General features: G+C 39.6%; 1 protein-coding gene across 3 annotated transcripts in view; it reads left to right on the top strand.

The window, feature by feature from the left end:
• The window catches only part of golga1 (golgin A1), an 80,438-nt gene that overhangs the window by 36,563 nt on the left and 20,739 nt on the right, over positions 1-23,136 (top strand). For all 3 annotated transcript variants that reach the window (XM_062025432.1, XM_062025431.1, XM_062025430.1), the window contains 10 exons: positions 1,696-1,807; positions 1,889-1,972; positions 2,104-2,229; positions 4,502-4,597; positions 6,052-6,147; positions 11,914-12,009; positions 15,400-15,540; positions 20,795-20,869; positions 20,932-21,021; positions 21,098-21,200. In XM_062025432.1, coding sequence (XP_061881416.1) covers positions 1,696-1,807; positions 1,889-1,972; positions 2,104-2,229; positions 4,502-4,597; positions 6,052-6,147; positions 11,914-12,009; positions 15,400-15,540; positions 20,795-20,869; positions 20,932-21,021; positions 21,098-21,200 — 1,019 coding nt within the window. The remainder of the gene's footprint in view (positions 1-1,695; positions 1,808-1,888; positions 1,973-2,103; positions 2,230-4,501; positions 4,598-6,051; positions 6,148-11,913; positions 12,010-15,399; positions 15,541-20,794; positions 20,870-20,931; positions 21,022-21,097; positions 21,201-23,136) is intronic.

Raw genomic sequence — 23,136 nt, 5'->3', positions numbered from 1 at the left:
TGATGTTTTTATATGGCTCCTACACAATATATGCAATATTTACCACATAAAACATTTTAAAGTGAAATATTTGAAGTAATTGGACCCCTGAAAATAATTCATTATAACATGGATTTTTTGTCATAATTTTTTTTTTGTGAGCAATGGCAAAAAAAGAAAAATAAAGAAAGACAAAAGAAAAAAAAAAAGCTTTTGTGTCAATATTGCAACTTTTTCTCATTAGATTTCACCTCATTACACTTTTTTTAATGTTCTTTTTTATTTTTACAATAGTATTTCCAGAATGTGTGGCGGGCCGGTAAACAATTAGCTGCGGGCCGCAAATGGCCCCCGGGCCGCACTTTGATCTAAAGTCTACAAACTTTAGTACATCCTGTAGAGGCCTGGTGATCTGGAATGAGATTGATAGCCTTATAAAAGAATCACATTCTTTAAACATTTTTAAAGAGTGTTTTAAGCAAGATTTATTGCTACATAATGTTTAGTATATCTAGCACACCTCACATGGCTGAGGATTTCACATTAGTCGCATAATTTAGGTCTTGACCGTATGTATGATAAGATTATCGCAAATCTTCAAGATGCAACTTTTAATCAAATTTGAATGATTTGGTGGATTTAAAGATTCTTTACGAATATCAACCTGTTGGTAGGTTGGTATAGAATTGTAAATGGGTATTGGGTGGGTAGATTTTTAAATTAACTGCATTCTACTGAATTTTGTCTATTATATGATGATGTATCGCATCAAAATAATCCCCTCAATTCCCCCAAAAAACGGATTAACTCGCTGGACTATAAAGACAATATAACATACATCCATAAACGTGGATGCATATTCAAAAGTGCAATATATTCATCTGTACAGTAATCTATTTATATCTGCACCTTCTTTTGTAAATGCAAACACTCTGCACCTTTTATCCTGCTCTACAACAAGCTAATGCAACAAAATGTTATCTGTACTGTAAAGTTCTTATTTGAATGACAATAAAGGAAGTCTAAGTCCATGCATATTTTAACTGTGGGTCCCTGTCCATAAGCTGTACACTTCTAGGGATGACCCTTTTGCAGAATGAACTCTGATATTAACAAAAGAAACAATAATGTTATATAGAATTGTCTGTAAAAAATAAAAATAAATAAAAAATGATGCAAGGTGCTCGTCCCCACCAAGACCGCCAATACCACACCACCAGAGCCACGCTCACCCTTTAGAGCACAGCTGTAACTTCCTGGCACTCAACCTACAGAAAATAGTTCTTCTCAGGTTTCTCTATGTTTACCTTTTCACACTCTGCACTATTTTCTTACACTTTTTTTAAGCATATTTCTTATTTTTGCACCTTCATTTTAAGATCTTAAGTGATTTACGATTTTGTTTACATTGAGTGTTTTCTATTCTTGTGTTGACGTTTTCCGCCTTGATAGCTGAGGGGATTATAATCAGAGGAAGGTTACATTTGAGATAAACATGTTTACATTTAATATATATTTTTTCTCTTGGTCCATAGGTGATAAAAAAAATATAAATAATTATGGATATCGACCGATATAAAACACTTTTCGTGATACTGTTTTCAGCCGTATCGCCCAGCCCTACACTATTGACATTGTTTAGCTCAAACAATAGTATGTAGTCAAAGAGAATAAGAAGATAGTTTAAATACTTTTCCTATCACAACAATTGTGCAGAGAGGAACTGCTGCTGCTCAGAGAAAAGGCAGACAAGAAGAGCGCCGAGCTGGAGGAGCGAAACCGCAAGTTACGCTTGGTGGTCCAGCAGGGCTCCGAAGACTTGCAAAAGGTAAGTTCTGAACATTTAGTGAAGTTGTACTCGTGTTTATCATGAGCCGCACACTACAACACAACAACATGCTTGTCTCAGTCACAGAGTTTGGTGTCCTCCTTAGAGGGGTCCCTCCAGGATCTACAGACGGAACACGACGCCCTGAAACTGCAACAAAAAAAGGTCAGAGGTTTGAGTAATAATCGCTTCTTATAGCCTTTGTTGCATCTGAATTTCAATTAAATGTACTCGGATTTAGGAGTGAAAATACAATTTTTCACCTAATTTGTCCCAACATCTCCTGGATTCCTTAGGCCGCTGTCACTGAGGAGGACAAGGATCGCCTGTTAGGGGACCTTCAGAAGAAAGTCAGCTCCCTGGAGAGGAGGCTGCAAGGAAACCTGAGCCAGGACGAGCACCTTCTGGAGCTTCTTCAGGAGGTGAAAGAAAACGAAACCTCAGGAAGTACTAGACTTCAACATGCCTAGAAATCGATCAAGTCAAACCAGATTTATGATCAATAAAGAGCAGAGGTGTTCAAAGTGTGGCCTGGGGGCTATTTTTTTAGTCAATATTAATTGTTTACATGGAACAAAGAGCCTACAGTCGACCAAGTCAATTTCTATGTGTGTTAACATACCTGGCCAAAAAAGGTGATTATAATTCTGAAAAAAGATGACATTTTAATGCTAATAATTGTGTGAATGCTCCAAAGCATTCACACATGGTTTTTAAACTTCTTCTTCTTTTCCAGATTTTGTCTCGCTCTACCTTCCACATTTTTCACCCGATTCAAAGCGTTCCAACTTCAAACTGTTCAGCCTATTCAGGAATCGCGGGCTTTCCCTTGACTAATTCCAAAAATTGCCAGATTTCCCAGAATTCCAGGTTTTCCGGGACATTTTTCCCATTCAAAATGAATTGTCTGTTTTTCAAAATTCCACCATTTCCACATTTTTCAACCGATTCAAACCATTCCACCTTCAACACATTCCACCATCCTGGAAATTTAATCTACATTTTTTCCAAGTTCAAAAAAAGTCCAGGATTTTCCAGAATTCCGGGTTTTCCAAAGCCCTATTTCCACCCTTTTTTCTGGCGACTACTCCTTCCACATTTTTCAACGCATTTCAACCGTTCCACCGTCAAAACATTCCTCTTAATTAGGACAAAAAATGAAGTTGTTTTTTGAACTGGAAAAATTCCCAGTTTTCCCGAAATTCCAGGAATTCCGTAATACCATTTCTCTATTCAACATGTTACTACTTCGACATTTCTCGACCGATTTGAAAAGTTCCAACACCAACCATTTCAACTCATTCAAACCATTCAAGTTTTTTACCATTTTCAAAAAAATTCCCGCTTTTCCCGAAATCCCCAAATTGTTTGGAAATTCCCATTGAAATCAATGGTACATTCTTCAAAGATCCACAACTCCCACATTTTTCATCTGATTCAAACTGTTCCAACATGAAAATATTCAGCCTGTTTGGGAATTGTGTGCTCTACTTCAACAGTTATTAAAAAATTCCAGGATTTCAGTTCAACTTCAGCATTGGAGCATTCACACGCAATTCCTTCAGAAATTGGCTCATTTAGTTAATAATTCTCAATTAAAACACAAAGTTGACACCAAGTTATAATGTAAAATGTCCGGTTGTGGTATTTTGTTTATAACAAAATAAAAAATACTTTGACTTTTAAAAGTTATTAGTATTAAATTTTCAGTTTTTGCTCATTACATTACGTCGCTATGCCCCTTTTTTTTGACGATATGTTGGGCATACTTGCCAACCCTCCCGTTTTTAGCGGGAGACTCCCGGTATTCAGCGCCTCTCCCGATAACCTCCCGGCAGAAATGTTCTCCCGACAAACTCCCGGTATTCAGCCGGAGCTGGAGGCCACGCCCCCTCCAGCTCAATGCGGACCTGAGTGGGGACAGCCTGTTCTCTTGTCCGCTTTCCCACAATATAAACAGCTTGCCTGCCCAATGACGTCATAACTGTAGAATGATCGAGGGCGAGTTCTTGGTTTCTTATGTGGGTTTATTGTTAGGCAGTTTCATTAACGTCCTCCCAGCGCGGTAACAACACACAACAACAGCAGTCACGTTTAGTCTACCGTAAAGCAGCTCTTCTGCCGTAAACAGCAATGTTGTGACACTCTTAAACAGGACAATACTGCCATCTACTGGATAGCCTCCAGGACACTGAAAGTATTTCTTTTATTTATATATACAATAAATAAATATATACATATATATATATATATATATATATATATATATATATATAGCTAGAATTCACTGAAAGTCAAGTATTTCATACAAATACACATATATATATATATATATATATATATATATATATATATATATATATATATATATATATATATATATATATATATATATATATGAAATACTTGAGTTGGTGAATTCTAGCTTAAATATATTCCCCTCTTAACCACGCCCCCGCACCACCACCCCACACCCCACCTCCCGGTATCGGAGGTCTCAAGGTTGGCAAGTATGATGTTGGGTGCCAACAATTTTTTGAGCTGCCGGCCGCAAATGTACCCCAGGCCGCATTTTGGACACCCCTAATTTGAATGAGAAGAGAACCTTCAGTAATACAATTGACATTGATGTTCTGTAGTCATACCGCATTACAGGGTGAAAAGTACATGTATTATTTGTTTTCGTGGTTGCAGAAGTCCGGTCTGGAGGAAAGACTGGAAGAGGCCAGAAGAGAACTCCTTGAACTTCGCACGGAGCATGCGGACACTGTCAGTTCCTTCAACGCACAGGTACGCTACTCCCCTAACTCCATGACTCCTTCAGTCATCATATTTGATATTTTTAGCTTTAAGTATGTTATTTCACTCTCAAGAGTTAACAAAGACTCTGTAATAATAGAATGTCAGAAATATAAATAGAGTTGCCTGACGAATTACCGTATTTTTCGGACTATAGAGTGCACCCGGTATATAAGCCGCACCCACTAAATTTTTGAAAATAAAATTATTTCCATATTTTAGCCGCAAATATATACGTTGTGAAATTAGTTATTTACACACAAATATTCTGTAAATGTTTATTCACATACCTTAATTGCTTCCGAACCACCCCAAAAAAAACACTAGCTGCGGAAGCTAGCTCTCCAATCAGCTAAACAGACTCAGTAACTCCACGGTGACGTTTTGGTGAATTTACTGATGAATTTGTGAAACTGAAACAGTATTATTAACTTACAATGGCATTCTTTTTGTACTAACACAGACACAAGCGGTAGCGCTTGCACTGCGCAGTAGAGTGATGAACTTGTCGGGTTGTGTCCTGCAAAACTAATAATAAAGCAACCAGATTGTCACAAATCGGCGGCCTCGTCATTCTGACCTGAAAGCGGAGCTTAGCAGACCCGTTGCCGGGTAAAGTGAAGTGTGTTACCCCAACATCCGCCCTGGAAGGAACGTCTGCCCTGTGCTCCTCGACTAGCCGAACAACAGGACAGGTGCAACAACGTTACACAGAAATATTCTGTAAATGTTTATTTACATACCTTAATTGCTTCCAAACGACCCAAAAAACCCCACTAGCTGCGGAAGCTAGCTCGGCAATCAGCTAAACAGACTCAATAACTCCACAGTGACGTTTTGGTGAATTTACTGAGGAATTTGTGAAACTGAAACAATACAAAAAGAAAGCCATTGTAAGTTAATAATACCGACACAGACACTTATAAACGTGTTAGCATATTAGCTAATACTAACGGTGCTCGCTTGATTACATTACAATAGCACATACGTACAAATATGCATGAAAACACTCCTACAGACATCACACATGGGACAGTTTAGTAAGTAAGAATTGTTTTAGTTATATTGTAAAACTTAGAGCGATGAATGAAGAATCCATACGAGTAAAAACGCTCCGGGCCATTAGAAGATGGAACGGCACTTCTACTTTCGGTTCAAAACTTTTAAACAGCATGAATTAATTTTCACCCAGCAGCACCTGCAGTGAGCGAACTTGTCCAGAAGATGGCACCATAGCAGAAATAATTACACCCCATTCAAGTGTCTTTGCATGTGTTTAAATGAAAACTATTTGCTTTATGGCCGTCAGCGTAGAAAAATCCACAAGTTAGCCACACTGTTTTTGTAAGCCACAGGGTACAAAGTGTAGGCAAAAAGTAGTGGTTTATAGTCCGGAATTTACAGTGATCGATAGAAAGTGAAAGTAATTGCACTTCTGACCACAGGGATCCAGACTGACGTCCAGCATTGCAGAGCTGCAGACACTTCTTCGACATAAAGATGAATCCTCCAGGTCTTACCGAGAGAGAACAGACACACAAGTATGTTGGAAAATACCCTAAACACATTTGATCTTGTCACCTTATTGTTTTGCTAGCAGGGGGGAGAGCCTAAATCACTTGTGTGTAGTCGGCATTAAAGGTGGACCGATACCCAGAGTCCATTGTTTGGATCTTATCACGGACGTTTTCCTTGTTAAATCAAAACAAAAAAGCAGCTTTTTTATGACTTCAGCTCCAGACTTCTTCTGTTTGTTTGATACTGTCATTACTGCCACATGTGGTGGAAAAGTGTTTTACAACTGATGCGGCCCACACCTGAGAAACAGATAGTCTTTGGCTCGTGCCCCAACAAAGGGTTCAATCAATCAATCAATGTTTATTTATATAGCCCTAAATCACAAGTGTCTCAAAGGGCTGTACAAGCCACAACGACATCCTCGGTACAGAGCCCACATACGGGCAAGGAAAACTCACCCCAGTGGGACGTCAATGTGAATGACTATGAGAAACCTTGGAGAGGACCGCATATGTGGGTAACCCCCCCCCCCCCTCTAGGGGAGACCGAAAGCAATGGATGTCGAGTGGGTCTGACATAATATTGTGAAAGTCCAACACATCAGCGAAAGTCCAGTCCATAGTGGGGCCAGCAGGAACCATCCCGAGCGGAGACGGGTCAGCAGCGTAGAGATGTCCCCATCCGATGAACAGGCTAGCGGTCCACCCCGGGTTGGGAGCAGAGTAGAAAAGAAAAGAAAAGAAACGGCAGATCAACTGGTCTAAAAAGGGAGTCTATTTAAAGGCTAGAGTATACAAATGAGTTTTAAGATGAGACTTAAATGCTTCTACTGAGGAAGCATCTCTAACTTTTACCGGGAGGGCATTCCATAGTATTGGAGCCCGAATAGAAAACGCTCTATAGCCCGCAGACTTTTTTTGGGCTCTGGGAATCACTAATAAGCCGGAGTTCTTTGAACGCAGATTTCTTGCCGGGACATATGGTACAATACAATCGGCAAGATAGGCAGGAGCTTGACCGTGTAGTATTTTATACGTAAGTAGTAAAACCTTAAAGTCGCATCTTAGGTGCACAGGAAGCCAGTGCAGGTGAGCCAGTATAGGCGTAATATGATCAAACTTTCTTGTTTTTGTCAAAAGTCTAGCAGCCGCATTTTGTACCATCTGTAATCTTTTAATGCTAGACATAGGGAGGCCCGAAAATAAAACGTTACATTAATCGAGACGAGATGTAACGAACGCATGGATAATGATCTCAGCATCGCTTGTGGACAAAATGGAACGAATTTTAGCGATATTACGGAGATGAAAGAAGGCCGTTTTAGTAACACTCTTAATGTGTGACTCAAACGAGAGATTTGGGTCGAAGATAATACCCAGATTCTTTGCCGAGTCGCCTTGTTTAATTGTTTGGTTGTCAAATGTTAAGGTGGTATTATTAAATAGATGTCGGTGTTGAGCAGGACCGATAATCAGCATTTCCGTTTTCTTAGCGTTGAGTTGCAAAAAGTTAGCGGACATCCATTGTTTAATTTCATTAAGACACGCCTCCAGCTGACTACAATCCGGCGTGTTGGTCAGCTTTAGGGGCATGTAGAGTTGGGTGTCATCAGCATAACAGTGAAAGCTAACACCGTATTTGCGTATGATGTCACCTAGCGGCAGCATGTAAATACTAAAGAGTGCAGGGCCAAGAACCGAACCCTGGGGAACTCCGCACGTTACCTTAACATAGTCCGAGGTCACATTGTTATGGGAGACACACTGCATCCTGTCAGTAAGATAAGAGTTAAACCAAGACAAGGCTAAGTCTGTCATCCCAATACGCGTTTTGATACGCTCTAATAAAATATTATGATCAACAGTATCAAAAGCGGCGCTAAGATCAAGAAGCAGCAACATAGATGAAGCATCAGAATCCATCGTTAGCAATAGATCATTAGTCATTTTTGCGAGGGCTGTCTCATGCAAATAGCCTAAGTGCTGACTACAAATAAATCGGGGTGTACCGATGCAGCTTTTTACGCTTCAGTACCAATATAGCAGCCTTGACTAGTGGCCGATACTTGTATCAATCCGATACAACATCAGCACAAATATTGAACATTATTTGCTTAGTTTGTTGTAGGGTTGTCCCGATACCAATAATTTGGTACGCGTACCGGTACCAAAATGTATATCGATACTTTTCCAAAATAAAGGGAACTATGAAAAAGTTTAAATTTTGGCCTTATTTTAACAGAAAATCTTACAATACAATAAACATATGTTTCCTATTGCATTTAAAGAACAATTTTAGAAGGTTAAAATATAAATTAAAGGGCTTTAAACACTTTGTGTTTTTCTTGTTGCACTGAAAGAACAATTTACAATTTTCCATGTTGGATATAGTCTGCCATAATCAAGGATTAGATTAGAATAGAACAAAAAGCTTTATTGACATTATATTAAATGCTTCATGACTTATGGTTGCCAATCCTGGTATGTGCTTTAAGAGAAATACAATTATTAGTAAGTACTAAAAACAAAACTATGGATAAATGTACTCAGATAAGTCATGTAGCAGGTAAAACACTTTTGTTAAAGATAAAACACAAACTTGAGCAATTTATTACCAAATTCAGTCATTCTACTTGCACTAGTTGACGTTAGATGGGCGGCCTTAACTCCGCTAATATTTGGCATCAAGCCAAGCAGCTGTGTGCACGTCTGCGTATCTACTTGTTACGTATCTACATGTTACGTATCTACATGTTACGTATCTACATGTTTCGGATCTACATGTTACGTATCTACATTTTACGCATCTACACGTTACGCATCTACATGTTACGCATCTACACGTTACGTTTACGTATCTACACGTTACGTACCTACACGTTACGTATCTAAACGTTTCGTATACGTATCTACACGTTTCATATCTAAACGTTTCGTATCTAAACGTTTTCGTACCTACACGATGATGGGTTCCCACTTCTCTGTGAGCACTTTGAGTATCTAACAATAGAAAAGCGCGATATAAAATCTAATCCATTATTATTATTATTATTACACGTTATGTAGCTATATGTTCCGCAGCTACATGTTCCGCAGCTACATGTTCCGCAGCTACACGTTACGCATCTACGTGTTACGCATCTATGCGTTACGCATCTACGCGTTACGCATCTACGCGTTACGCATCTACGCGTTACGCATCTACGCGTTACGCATCTACGCGTTTCGCATCTACACGTTGCGCAGCTACACGTTGCGCAGCTACACGTTGCGCAGCTACACGTTGCGCAGCTACACGTTACGCAGCTACACGTTACGCATCTACGCGCTACGCATCTACACGCTACGCATCTACGCGCTGCGCATCTACGCGTTGCGCATCTACACGTTGCGCATCTACACGTTGCGCAGCTACACGTTGCGCAGCTACACGTTGCGCAGCTACATGTGTACAACAGAGGGTAACTTATGAGAGTAGCGTATGTGTGTTTGCGAGAATGTCAACGTGTTGACTGACTGACTTCAGTGAGTGAGTGGGCGAGCAAAGAGAGAGAGCGGTAACGCATGCACTGCGCAGTAGAGTGATTAACTTGTCCGGTTGTGTCCTGCAAAACTAATAATAAAGCAACCAGATTGTCAAGAACCGGCGGCCTCAAATTCTGACCAGAAAGCGGAGCTTAGCAGACCCATTGGTGGGTAAAGGGAAGGGCATTACCCCAGATGACAACATCCGCCCTGGAAGGAACGTCTGCCCTGTGCTCCTCGACTAGCCGAAACGCAGGACAGGTGTAACAACTACATTATTACCTGTCACTCTTTATATAACTCATTTAGCAGATCTGAATGTTCATTATTTAAATGTTTACCTAAGTTTGACGCAAAGGTGGTAATACTAATCGCCACGTTTGGAGAGGCGTGTTTTAAAGCAACACTTGAAGCACCGCGCTTCCTTGTTTAAAGCGCCACCTTTATTGTTAGTTTTGAAGCCCAAATACCTCCATATTGTACTTCACGTACACTCTTTATTAACCAGTAGAATTGTCGCTTTTTGCCTTTCCTCCTCTCCAAGATGTTATTGCTTGTGTGCGTTTTGACACACTCAACATCATGCGCCTCGCCACACAGCAGCATTCAGATGAAAGAACGGTACCGGTACTTTTCAAAGGCAGTATAGTACCGATTTCAATCAATTAGTATCGCAGCACTTTATTAGTGCCGGTACACCGTACAACCTTAGTTTGGAATATTAGAAAAGTATTGATCAAGTGGTATGTTGTCGTGATCGTAGGGTTCTGCATGCGGGATAGAAGTGCTTAGCAGAGTCTAGAATGGACTCTATACTATTTATTTCTTATATGTATTTTTCTTACACATCTGCGTCACATTTGCAATTATGTATTCATTTCAGTTTGTCATAGCTGCGTTGCCATTGTCAGAGAGTAGTCTTTGCCATTAAAATGGTCATATGTTTCCTACATTTAAAACACTACATTGTGGTCTACATAATATGCTCAAAGCCGCTTTCTGCTTCACGCTGCTCCGTTTTGCAGGCGGGTCTTATGTATGTGCCTCCACTTCGACTGCGTTTTTTTCCACGCCATCTTTGTTGTGAATGTTTAGTGCTTCTACATAGAGTCTGCTGACCAATATAAGGTAGAACTATAAGCTACTTTGTATTACAAATGGCAACAGCGGAGGATGCATGTGTATGTACGAGCCAGTCTGCCCCACAACAAGAGGATAGAGGAAAAGAAGGAGCTTATTGACTACAGCGTGGACTCCAACGGCAGACGCGCGAAAACCATTTTGGGTAAATCTCTACCATATATGGATAATCTGGTTGCGCAAATTCCAAACATTCGGCGGAAGTATAAAAGTATACTGTAACATTTATACAGATCCCAAATACACACGGCAGGTACTAAGTAAAAAAAAAAAAAAAAGTTTTTGCATAAGAAGGCCCCTTTTAAATTGAATGTGCCAGTCCTGTCTTGTGTTGAGTCCTACAAAGTGTTTATACTGTAAGTATTGTACTTAATACGACCAGCTGTTTGACTGTAAAGTGCATCTGAGTTGTAATTTTCATGACCAAATTTGGAGGTGTTGAAATCGCCATGTAAAATCGCTGATGCTATCCGTGAGCACGTTCAATCAATCAATCAATCAATGTTTATTTATATAGCCCTAAATCACAAGTGTCTCAAAGGGCTGTACAAGCCACAACGACATCCTCGGTACAGAGCCCACATACGGGCAAGGAAAAACTCACCCCAGTGGGACGTCGGTGAATGACTATGAGAAACCTTGGAGAGGACCGCATATGTGGGTAACCCCCCCCCCTCTAGGGGAGACCGAAAGCAACGGATGTCGAGTGGGTCTGACATAACATTGTGAAAGTCCAGTCCACAGTGGATCCAACACATCAGCGGGAGTCCAGTCCACAGCGGGGCCAACAGGGAACCATCCCGAGCGGAGACGGGTCAGCAGCGCAGAGATGTCCCCAACCGATGCACAGGCTAGTGGTCCACCCGGGGTCCCGACTCTGGACAGCCAGCACTTCATCCATGGCCACCGGACCTATGCAACTCCCCCTCGCAAGGGACAGGGGAGAAGAGGAGAGAAGAAAAGAAACGGCGTTTATGGCATATCCAATGTAAATTAGCATCAAGCTAGCGCGTTTATTTCAAATGCATTTCTTTTACGTTGGGATGTTACAGGTAATTTATTTTGTGCCTCATGTAAGTTATTTTGTCATACTTCATGTTTTGTCATGTCATTTCTGTTTTTCAGATAGCAAACCTGGAGCAGCAGCTCCAAGAAAGTTGTGGTAGTCTAAAGAGTGCAGAGCAGCAGATTGCAGAAGAAAAACAACTGGCGGATAAACTGGTTAGTTCTTATTGTCATAGGAGAACAATGTCATGCGTTTTATGTCATATTAACATTGTTTACATGCTTTTTGGGAGAAGTGATTATGTTTATGATTACTATATTATAGTTAAAATTTACAAAAAAACCCTGAAAACATTAAATTAAGGTGATTAATTATTTTGAGATGATTGAGAAACAATTGTGCAATAATTCGAAAATGGAACAAATACAAAATAACACACGACTGCCCCACTGTGGAACTCCACTCAAGACTTATATTTATCTTCATATTTATTTATATATTCTGCTTGTGCTATGTTACTTCATACATCAACTGCTGAAGGAGGAGCTTTATACACATACCGTAATTTCCGGACCATAGGGCCAGTGTTGGGTTAGTTACTGAAAACCAGTAACTAGTTACAGTTACTAGTTACTTTATTTTAAAAGTAACTCAGTTACTAACTCAGTTACTTACACCAAAAAGTAATGCGTTACTGTGAAAAGTAACTATTTAGTTACTACTTCTACTTTTTTTTTTTAAAGCTCCCATTAATGCCCTTTTAGCCTTCATTTTAATACTGTTATTGCACTGGAGAATAATACAATGTGTTGATCAACTTGACATGCATTTGCATCACTGAACTCTGCTAAGCAATGTAGTCTACATACAACACACAAAGACAAAGATATGTTTCAAAGAGCCAATTTATTTCAGGCCAGAACAAATTGACAAAACTATTTTAAATAGCACGATAACACCAACACTAACACTAACCACGTTAAACCCAGATTCCGAACTAACAAAGGTCTTAACTCATTCTCTTTCTATGCCACATCAATATGGAATGCACTCCCAACAGGTGTAAAAGAAAGGGCATTTCTATCCTCCTTCAAAACCGCACTAAAAGAACACCTCCAAGCAACTACAACCCTAAACTAACACCCTCCCTTCCACATAATACCTCTTCGGATTGTAAATAATCAAATGTAGACACTTTTTCTTATACTTTCTGATCTCTCTCTCTCTGTGTCCACTACTTGCTGTACATATCCTACCAAGTCAGTCCTACACTGTTTCAATGTCTGATCTCTCTCTCTGTGTCCACTACTTGCTGTACATATCCTACCAAGTCAGTCCTACACTGTTTCAATGTCTGATCTCTCTCTCTGTGTCCACTACTTGCTGTACATATCCTACCAAGTCAGTCTTACACTGTTTCAATGTCTGATCTCTCTCTCTGTGTCCACTACTTGCTGTACATATCCTACCAAGTCAGTCTTACACTGTTTCAATGTCTGATCTCTCTCTCTGTGTCCACTACTTGCTGTACATAACCTACCAAGTCAGTCTTACACTGTTTCAATGTCTGATCTCTCTCTCTGTGTCCACTACTTGCTGTACATATCCTACCAAGTCAGTCTTACACTGTTTCAATGTCTGATCTCTCTCTCTGTGTCCACTACTTGCTGTACATAACCTACCAAGTCAGTCTTACACTGTTTCAATGTCTGATCTCTCTCTCTGTGTCCACTACTTGCTGTACATATCCTACCAAGTCAGTCTTACACTGTTTCAATGTCTGATCTCTCTCTCTGTGTCCACTACTTGCTGTACATATCCTACCAAGTCAGTCCTACACTGTTTCAATGTCTGATCTCTCTCTCTGTGTCCATTACTTGCTGTACATATCCTACCAAGTCAGTCCTACACTGTTTCAATGTCTGATCTCTCTCTCTGTGTCCACTACTTGCTGTACATATCCTACCAAGTCAGTCTTACACTGTTTCAATGTCTGATCTCTCTCTCTGTGTCCACTACTTGCTGTACATATCCTACCAAGTCAGTCCTACACTGTTTCAATGTCTGATCTCTCTCTCTGTGTCCACTACTTGCTGTACATATCCTACCAAGTCAGTCCTACGCTGTTTCAATGTCCATTTCTCTGATGATGCAATTGTTGATGCTGATTGTTGATGACGGAAGTGTTGATACCAACCAAACCTAAACCCCCCACACCCCTCCATATCCCACACCCCGGATTGTAAATAATGTAAATAATGTAAATAATTCAATGTATATACTCTGATGATTATCTTGTGTGATGACTGTATTATGATGTTAGTATATATTTGATAGTATATATCTGTATCATGAATCAATTTAAGTGGACCCCGACTTAAACAAGTTGAAAAACTTATTCGGGTGTTACCATTTAGTGGTCAATTGTACGGAATATGTTCTTCACTGTGCAATCTACTAATAAAAGTTTCAATCAATCAATCAATCAACAACATAGCTGTAAACCTGGCTTCACCTAAGGAAGGCACACGTGACATACGCAAAGCCTAACCAGGCAGATTTGAATTGTTCTTTTGGGCAGTAGACGGGATCTTTGATCCAAGACACAACTTACATTTAACTACAATGTTCTTTTCTTTGTGCTCGACAAAAGAAAAGAAGTGAGAATATCTCATACTTGCCAACCCTCCCGAATTTCAGTGCCTCTCCCAACCATTCTCCCAAATTTCTCCCGATTTCCAGCCGGACTTAAGGCACGCCCCCTCCAGGTCCGTGCAGACCTGAGTGAGGACAGCCTGTCGTCACGTCCGCTTGGCCAACCAAAAAGTAACCACAGAACACTATACGGTATAGTGTTCTGTGGTTACTTTTTGGTTGGCCAACGGTTTACGTTATATTGCGCAAGTACCAGAAGGTAAGAAAAGTTGCTTTTGCATAATATTGCGGAACAAAACGCCAGATAATCTCTTACCTTATACACACACCATGATAATACTCGTATGTTGAAGCACATCAAGCGGTGCGGCTTCATAGCTTACCAAAGTTGTACTAAAACATTTTGATAGATTTTTGAGCGCCGTCTGTAATGTTCTATATTTTCAATGGAACATTTAAAATGTTGGTGTTGTTTACTTGAGACCATCATAGTGCAGGTTACACTTATCTCTTATGTTTGACTGCCATCAGTCAAACTGTCACACTTATCATTACACCATGTACCAAATAAAATAGCCTCGAGGTGGGTAAGCTCAAGGAAAATTATTCCTTACATTAGGCGCACCGGGTTATAAGGCGCACTGTTGAGTTTTGAGGGGGAAAAAAAAGATTTTAAGTGCGCCTTATAGTCCGGAAAATACGGTAATATTAATTAAATACAACTAACTTATAACAGACAATTTAATAAATAAAGATGCACTATTAATCGATTTATAATCAGATCTTTCAATTGTAATGGAACACAATTACAACCGCTGCTGTTGAACCTGTGACAATTTAGGATGTCATTCCTAAATAGTAAACATTGGAATAAAAATCCATCCCCTTTTTTGCTCTACTGCCATTTTACGTACACATGTTGTGTTCAGTTCATGTGTTTCTTTTGGCAGCAAGAAGAGTGGAGTGCAGACAGAGCCTTTTTGGATCAGCAGTGGTGTTTGGTTCAGCAGCAGAGTAAAGAGAAGCTCGACCAGCTGGAGAAGAACGTCGCTGCTTTGCAGACAGAGAAACATACAATGCAAGAAACCATGGTAGGCTTTTTTTCTTTCTTGATTAATTAATCATTTTAATTCATGTAATTTATGATATCTAGCATGGTATGCTATTTTTTTTAAACTTCTTTGTTTTATGGTCCTAATGCTCCTATGTAAGGAATAAAGTTGTTCTTGTTCGTACAAAAACAAGCTGCAGTAAACAAACAGTATCCCAAATTCGGGGATGTAAGGACATAAAAGTGTCATATCACGATTGTAGTCACCAAAATGATCCCGGTTATTATTATTATCACGGTATTGTTGAATGTGTTCAAAAAGTACTCATACACACTTAACAATCAATAATAAATAAATAGCCACACAAAATACTTTCTTTGCAGAATAAATATTTTGTACTGTATGGCAATATTGTTCCGGCTACTTAAGAGTCATATTATTTTTATTGGAGTGTTTAAATATATTGGTCTTCTTCCATTTTAATTTGGAAACGTTTTGTGTTTCTTTTTTTTTAATGATTGAGAAAAATGTCCGGTTTATGAGACGTCACGCAAATTCACTTCCTGTTGTCGTATTGCTTCGAGTATCGATCAATTGCTCTGGTCTAAGAGAGCGCAGCCTGTAGGTTTCATGTACAAAATTAAATATCTTAGTTGCTCAGGCACATATGTGTTGGTATAAGTTTAGATTGATTTTAGATATCGTTTTTTAATTGGAGAAAGACGGTTATGTTTCTTGTTTTCATGTTGGCATTTAAGATAGCTAGCTCTAGCTTGCTTCTCCAGTAAATGAGCAGTGTCACCTAGAGAGGAGATTTATGGCTCTTTGAAGGGAGCCGGATCTTGAGGAGCCATTTTTTCAAAGAGCCATTCAAAAGACTGATTCGTTATTAGTTTGTTTTTTTTGTATCAAGGAAAAAATGACTAGTATCAGTTATATGATAAGACGTAGATCAGAATAATTTAATTTGGACACATATTACTCTAGTAGTAGGAATTATTCTGAAATATTGGCTATAATTGTATTTGTTGTTGTTTTTATTGTAAACATTCCATAAGACGGAGCCATACTTCCATGCGAGTTTGAAATTTCCCTATCATTAAAAAAAATGTGCAGCATTTTACCAATATAGAAACAAATACACAAATAATAAGTAAGAATAAAATGCATTAATGGATATAAAAAGTATAAATAAAACTATAATTAAAAAATGTTAGTACAAAATTGTACTACCATGCTTGGTGTGTGTACACTTTAACTAATTACCCTTGAGAACAGGGGTTCTCTAACTTTTTTCACCAAGTACCACCTCAGAAAACACCATAATGACCAACATTAAAACACAGTAGCGTAGTAGGCCTAATTAAGGGGACGGCAACCCAAAACGTTGAAAGAGCCACATTGGACCAAAAATATAAAAAACTAATCTTTCTAGAGCCGCAAAAAATGAAAAGCCTTATATAAGTGTTAAAATGAAGGCAACACATGATGTAAGTGTCTATATTAGCTATAATAGCCTACTATCAAAATGACTATGTGTTGCAGGCAGAAGCAAATCTTCGTTGACAGAAATGTTGAAATGTAATATTTATTCTACACATTTTTACAACATTGGAAATCATTAGTAAATCAGAGGTTACTCAGAAGGTGAGATAATTCCTGGAAACTACTGGCTTTTAATGGCCAAAGGTATAGATGTGTATGTCCAAGTTAAAGGAAACGGCAGGCTGTCTTCTTTTAATATATTTATTACAATCTTTGGCAAGCTAGGTAATATTTGCTGTGGTCTGGAACAACATGGCACACAACTATCTGAAATGCAGTCAATATTACATACAGATAATGTGTCATGAGACATGCAACACTAAATTATATACAAAGAGGATGAAAGTAAAGGATATTAAATGAGCTCAAATATACATACAATTGAGGCATAGTGATGCAATATGTACATACAGCTAACCTAAATAGCATGTTAGCATTGATTAGCTTGCAGTCATGCACTGACCAAATATGCCTGATTAGCACTCCATAACAAGTGAATAACATCAAGACAGTTCACCTTTGTGCATTCACACACAGTATAAAACTTTTGGTGGACAAAATTAGATAAAGGAGTGGAAGATTTTACATGTAAACAGTCCACACTATGGTGAGTTCAAGAACCACCGAAATTAGTAGAACAAAATGATGTTCACCAAATACTGTCATCAGTGAAGCATACACACAAACATATTGAACAGTGGGCTTTCTAACAATTGGGAAAGTTTGTGTCATGTTTGTCCTCAAAAAAAAAAAAATACTAAAACAAAAAAATTATTTCCCCCCCATCTTTTTCCATTTTCAATCCTTTTTTAAAAATGCTCCAGGGAGCCACTAGGGCGGCACTAAAGAGCCGCGGGTTGCTGACCCCTGGCGTAAGTATTCATTTAAAACAAGCCAGAGTATATAAATCACCAAAAATGATTCCCGGGCGCGGCCACCGCTGCTGCCCACCGCTGCTGCCCACCGCTGCTGCCCACCGCTGCTGCCCACTGCTCCCTACTGCTCCCCTCACCTCCCAGGGGGTGAACAAGGGGATGGGTCAAATGCAGAGGACACATTTCACCGCACCTAGTGTGTGTGTGACAATCATTGGTACTTTAACTTTTAACTTAATATTTAAAAAATGTGGCCACTTTAACATTACACACAGTTTGAACAGTGACACTGTGTTGGGATGTAGGAAAATTAAACACTTTGCCTAATCAAGTGGTTCTTTGGTGTACCACTAGGTGGAGCCTGTGTACCACAGTTTGAGAATCGCAGCATTAGGATAATGAACCTGTAAAGTTAAAGTTAAAGTACCAATGATTGTCACACACACACACGAGGTGTGGCAAAATTATTCTCTGCATTTGACCCATCAGCCTTGATCACCCCCTGGGAGGTGAGGGGAGCAGCGAGCAGCAGCGGTGGCCGCGCCCGGAATTCTTTTTGGTGTTTTAACCCCCAATTCTAACCCTTGATGCTGAGTGCCAAGCAGGGAGGTAATGGGTCCCATTTTTATAGTCTTTGGTAAGACTTGGCCGGGATTTGAAGTCACAAACTACCGATCTCAGGGCGGACACTCTAACCACGAGGCCACTGAGTAGGTCCATCCATCCATCCATTTGCTACCGCTTGTCCCTTACGGGGTCGTGTAGGGTTCTGGAGCCTATTTCAGCTGCACACGGGCAGAATCCAAATAAAATAAAATTTAAAAAAATTAGATAATATTTTTATATGTAAAAAGAATATATATATTTTTTTTGGGAAAAAGTTAATCCAAAATCTGCTATATTTTCATTAACTCTGACTCATTTTCTAGTCCAGTTGCCAGTCGGATGGCACCCACGTGCGCAGTGGGCAATTGCCGACGCTGAATTTGTATGTGCATAAAAAAAACGGCTCCCAAAAAAACGGTTTTCATTGTTCACTTAAAAGAGCCGTTTAAAAGACACAATTAGTTTGCGAACGTTACACCCCTAGTGTCACCGGTCAAGGTAGATGTATTTGTATAGCACATTTCTAAAACAGACGGATAATATCAGAATCAGAATCAGAAATACTTGAATAATCCCAGAGGGGAAATTAAGATTTTCAGCACAATCCCATTCAAGAGCAGACAAACATTACAGGGAGACAGAACAGGATCGCTGACGGGTCTGCCAACTTCCGGCTCCCCTTACAAAAAAGGTGAGAAACGGGTAAACGCTGGGGGGGTTGAAAAAAACCCCCAAAAAACGGTCTTAGCCAGAGAGGGGGTCCAGACTGAGGCCAAGGGGAAAAAAAACTCATAGCCATAGCACACATAAACATGTGTGTAGGAAGGAAACATCAAAGGACATTAAAGACATTAAAAGAGCAGAGCTGATGCAATCAGCCACTTCTACACACAGCCACAAAAGTAAAACAACAACAACAACAAAAAAAAACATATACACTGTTGTGGCCTCTTTGGTGTTCCACGCCATCGTCTGCCGGGGTTGCGGGGAGCATGGCCAGAGACAGGAGCAGACCCAACAAAGCAACCAAGAGAGCCGACTCCACCCTCGGCCGCCCACTATCTCTCGGCCAGTGTCCAAATATTGAAAATGATCATAAAAATCACAATAAGCACAAAACATTCTATATGTAAAACACAGTTAAAATGCATAAGAATTGTGTAAAAAAACAATAGGTAAAATATTAAGAATAATACAAATCACAATAAATACAAAATATATAAAACAGAGTTAAAAATGGATAAAAATAAAAAGACAAAAATGTCCATACATATGTCCAGCTCAGCTAGTTAAACGCCAGCACAAGTAAGTGAGTTTTTAAAGAAGATTTAAAAATATCAAGAGATATTGCTGCTTTGAGATTCAGAGAGAGAGCATGAGTTTATCAAAGTGTTATCAGAATCTGATTCTTTGATATACTCACGGACCGACAACACTAGAGATGTGACGTTTGCAAACCAATTGACCAATCACGGTTTTCCGATAATTTTTTATTCAAAACGATAATGGTAACGTTGGGAAGTTTTCATTGCGATTCATGGTGACATCTAACCTGACTCTCGCCAGATCCTTGTCGTTCGCTGAGCTCCACACAAGAATCTGGGAGTTCTCAATAGGAGATGTATTTCAGAAGGCAGGGCCTTGTAAAAAAAAATCATTGTATGTGATTGGATAAACCACTTGTCCGTTATCTTGAATGATGTGCTACCTCAACCACTCACATCGAAATCAAACCGTGACGCTGATGAGAGCGACGCTGGGGAAATCCAAACCTTGTCGGAAGAAGAGCCAAAACATCCTAGCCACCAATAAATGCCTTCAAATCCGTTCTCTGTTCATCTTTTAAATAATTAATATTCCATCGATGTCGCAAAACAGTTGCAATAGCAGAATCAATGTCAGCACACGACTCCTCACTCCGTGCCGCCATTGTTGTTTGAATCAAACAGTCGCTTCGGCGCTACGTCATCCTGATTGGTTCATTATTTTTTGCTATCTGGAAGGAGTTTGCAATGCCTTCGAGTCCAGAACCTTGTGTGGAGCTCAGCGAATTACAAGGTTTTGGCGAGAGTCAGGTTAGGTGACATCCCAAGTTACAGGCATGCCGCCCACCTAACGTGTATACTAAAACATATTACACAACTGTTGGTAGTACATCCACCTCGCCAAGTTGTGCTCCACTTACTACTACTAGTTCTAATGAAATATTTGTGTATGGGATCATGTATCAATGCAGCTAATACTACTATCCCATCACTGCTCTTTAGGCTGGCTTGGAAAGGCAAAGAGAGGAGGCAAATGTGGCTCTGACGCAACAGAAGGAAGAGCTGGATGAGTGCAAGGTCAGAACTGCTGCAATAAGTCATCTTCCTGGGAAAAACGCTAACTCGGTTATTTCATTTAGGCGGCGTTGGATGGCCAGCAGACGGTTAGCGCTGAAATGGCTAAAGCTTTAGAGGAAAGCAGGCGACAGAGAGAGGAACTGCAAGCACAGGTGTGCAGCAGCACACTTCTACGTCATTGATGTAAAAAGGTTGTTTTGATTGGCGTTGATTACGTTTTTATTTCAGGTTGGGGAGTTGACCATATCTCTGCAGCGCTCACAGGAGGAATTGTCCGCGCTCGGTGACAAGCTGTTGTTGCGAGAGAAAGACATCCCAATTCTCCGTGAAGGTACTCGCACATCTTATGTTTCATTCTTTATTTCATTACAGTATTTTTTACACATTATTTTACCACACTAATTACCGTATTTTCCGGACAATAAGGCGCACTTAAATCCTATTTTTTTCCTCAAAACTCGACTGTACGCCTTATAACCCGGTGCGCCTAATGTAAGGAATAAGTTTGGTTGAGCTCACCCACCTCGAAACTATTGTGTGACCAGTAAATGGCAGTCTAACATAAGAGATACGTGCAGACTGCACTGTGATGGCAATATGACTCAAGTAAACAACTTTTTATATGTTCCATTGAAAATATAGAACATTACACACGGCGCTCAAAAATCTATCAAAATGTCTTAGAATGACGTTGGTAAGCTATGAAGCTGCACCGCTTGATGTGCTTCAAAATACGAGTATTATTATGGTGTGTGTATAAGGTAGGACATATTATCTGGCGTTTTGTTTTGCAATATTAAGCAAAAGCAACTTTTGTTACCTTCTGGTACCTGCTGATCTGTATTTAAGATCTGCATAAATCCTGAAAAATTGTGCGCATCCGCGCCATCACCGTAGTCGATAAGCTTCTTCTTTTTCTCTATCTTCTTGTTATGGGACATTCATCCTCCGCTGTTGCCATTTCTAATATAAAGTAGTGTAAAGTTCTTACTTATATCTGTCAGTAAACTCATCATGAAAGCGCTAAAACATACCAGTGTAGTGAGTTTACATTATTCACCCAAGGAACTTTAGTTATTAGAGTTCCGGTTGGACGTTTTTCACGGGACACATTTCCGGTGTGGTTGTTTCCGGATGAGGAGATGCTAAATAAATAAATGATAAATGGGTTATACTTGTATAGCGCTTTTCTACCTTCAAGGTACTCAAAGCGCTTTGACAGTATTTCCACATTCACCCATTCACACACTGATGGCGGGAGCTGGCATGCAAGGCACTAACCAGCAGCCATCAGGAGCAAGGGTGAAGTGTCTTGCCCAAGGACACAACGGACGTGACTAGGATGGTAGAAGGTGGGGATTGAACCCCAGTAACCAGCAACCCTCCGATTGCTGGCACGGCCACTCTACCAACTTCGCCACGCCGTCCCCATGCTGCTCCGTTATTGATTGAAGTGAAGTCTGAATGTCATTTACACAGTTAGCTCCATCTTTTGACACTTCTTCCACTCCCGCCCTTGCACGCTACACCGCTACAACAAAAATGGCGGGGAGAAAACGCTGCCGAAGGTGAGCCACTTAAATAAGAATGCCCACAAAAAGGCGCATCCGGAAGCGACTGTCAGACAGCAGCTTGAAGATGATCTGTAAAACATCATCTGTGCAACATTTTGACCAAAGAACCACTATTACATTTAGAAAAATATAATAACAATATGACTCATTTAATGTGCCCTATAATCTGGTGCGCCTAATATATTAAAAAAGATCAAAAATAGACCATTCTTCGGTAGTGCGCTTTATAATCCAGTGCGCCCTATGGTCCGGAAAATACGGTAATTAATTTGTGTCTTTTTAACTAAAGCTTTTTTTTTGGACACTGAATTTATGTAACTAAATTATCTATGTTTGAATTTTGTCAATTGAATTTTTTTTAAATCAAATTATGCTTACAATTTCATTGAATAAAAATTCATGTGTTCTTAAAATCAGTTTGTCAACCTACACACAGTGTTTTAAAATTCACTGTAAAAAAATATATTTGTTGCTTCAAAACTCAAGACTCACTTCTGGAAAATTTTGATTGAAATTACTAAAATTTTGCCCGTACATTTTTATACAATTAAATTGTCAGCTTAATTTGATGTAAAAAAAAAAATCAGTTCACTAAATTCAAATGCAAAATATTCAGTTACCCTATTTTTCGGACCATAAGGCGCACTAGAATATAAGGCGCACTGTCGATGAACGGGTCTATTCAGGTCTATT

Source organism: Entelurus aequoreus, linkage group LG17 (assembly GCF_033978785.1).
Source record: "Entelurus aequoreus isolate RoL-2023_Sb linkage group LG17, RoL_Eaeq_v1.1, whole genome shotgun sequence".
Classification (NCBI taxonomy): domain Eukaryota; kingdom Metazoa; phylum Chordata; class Actinopteri; order Syngnathiformes; family Syngnathidae; genus Entelurus; species Entelurus aequoreus.
The sequence above is the reverse complement of the archived record's forward strand: the minus strand, read 5'-3'. Positions and strand labels throughout refer to the sequence as shown.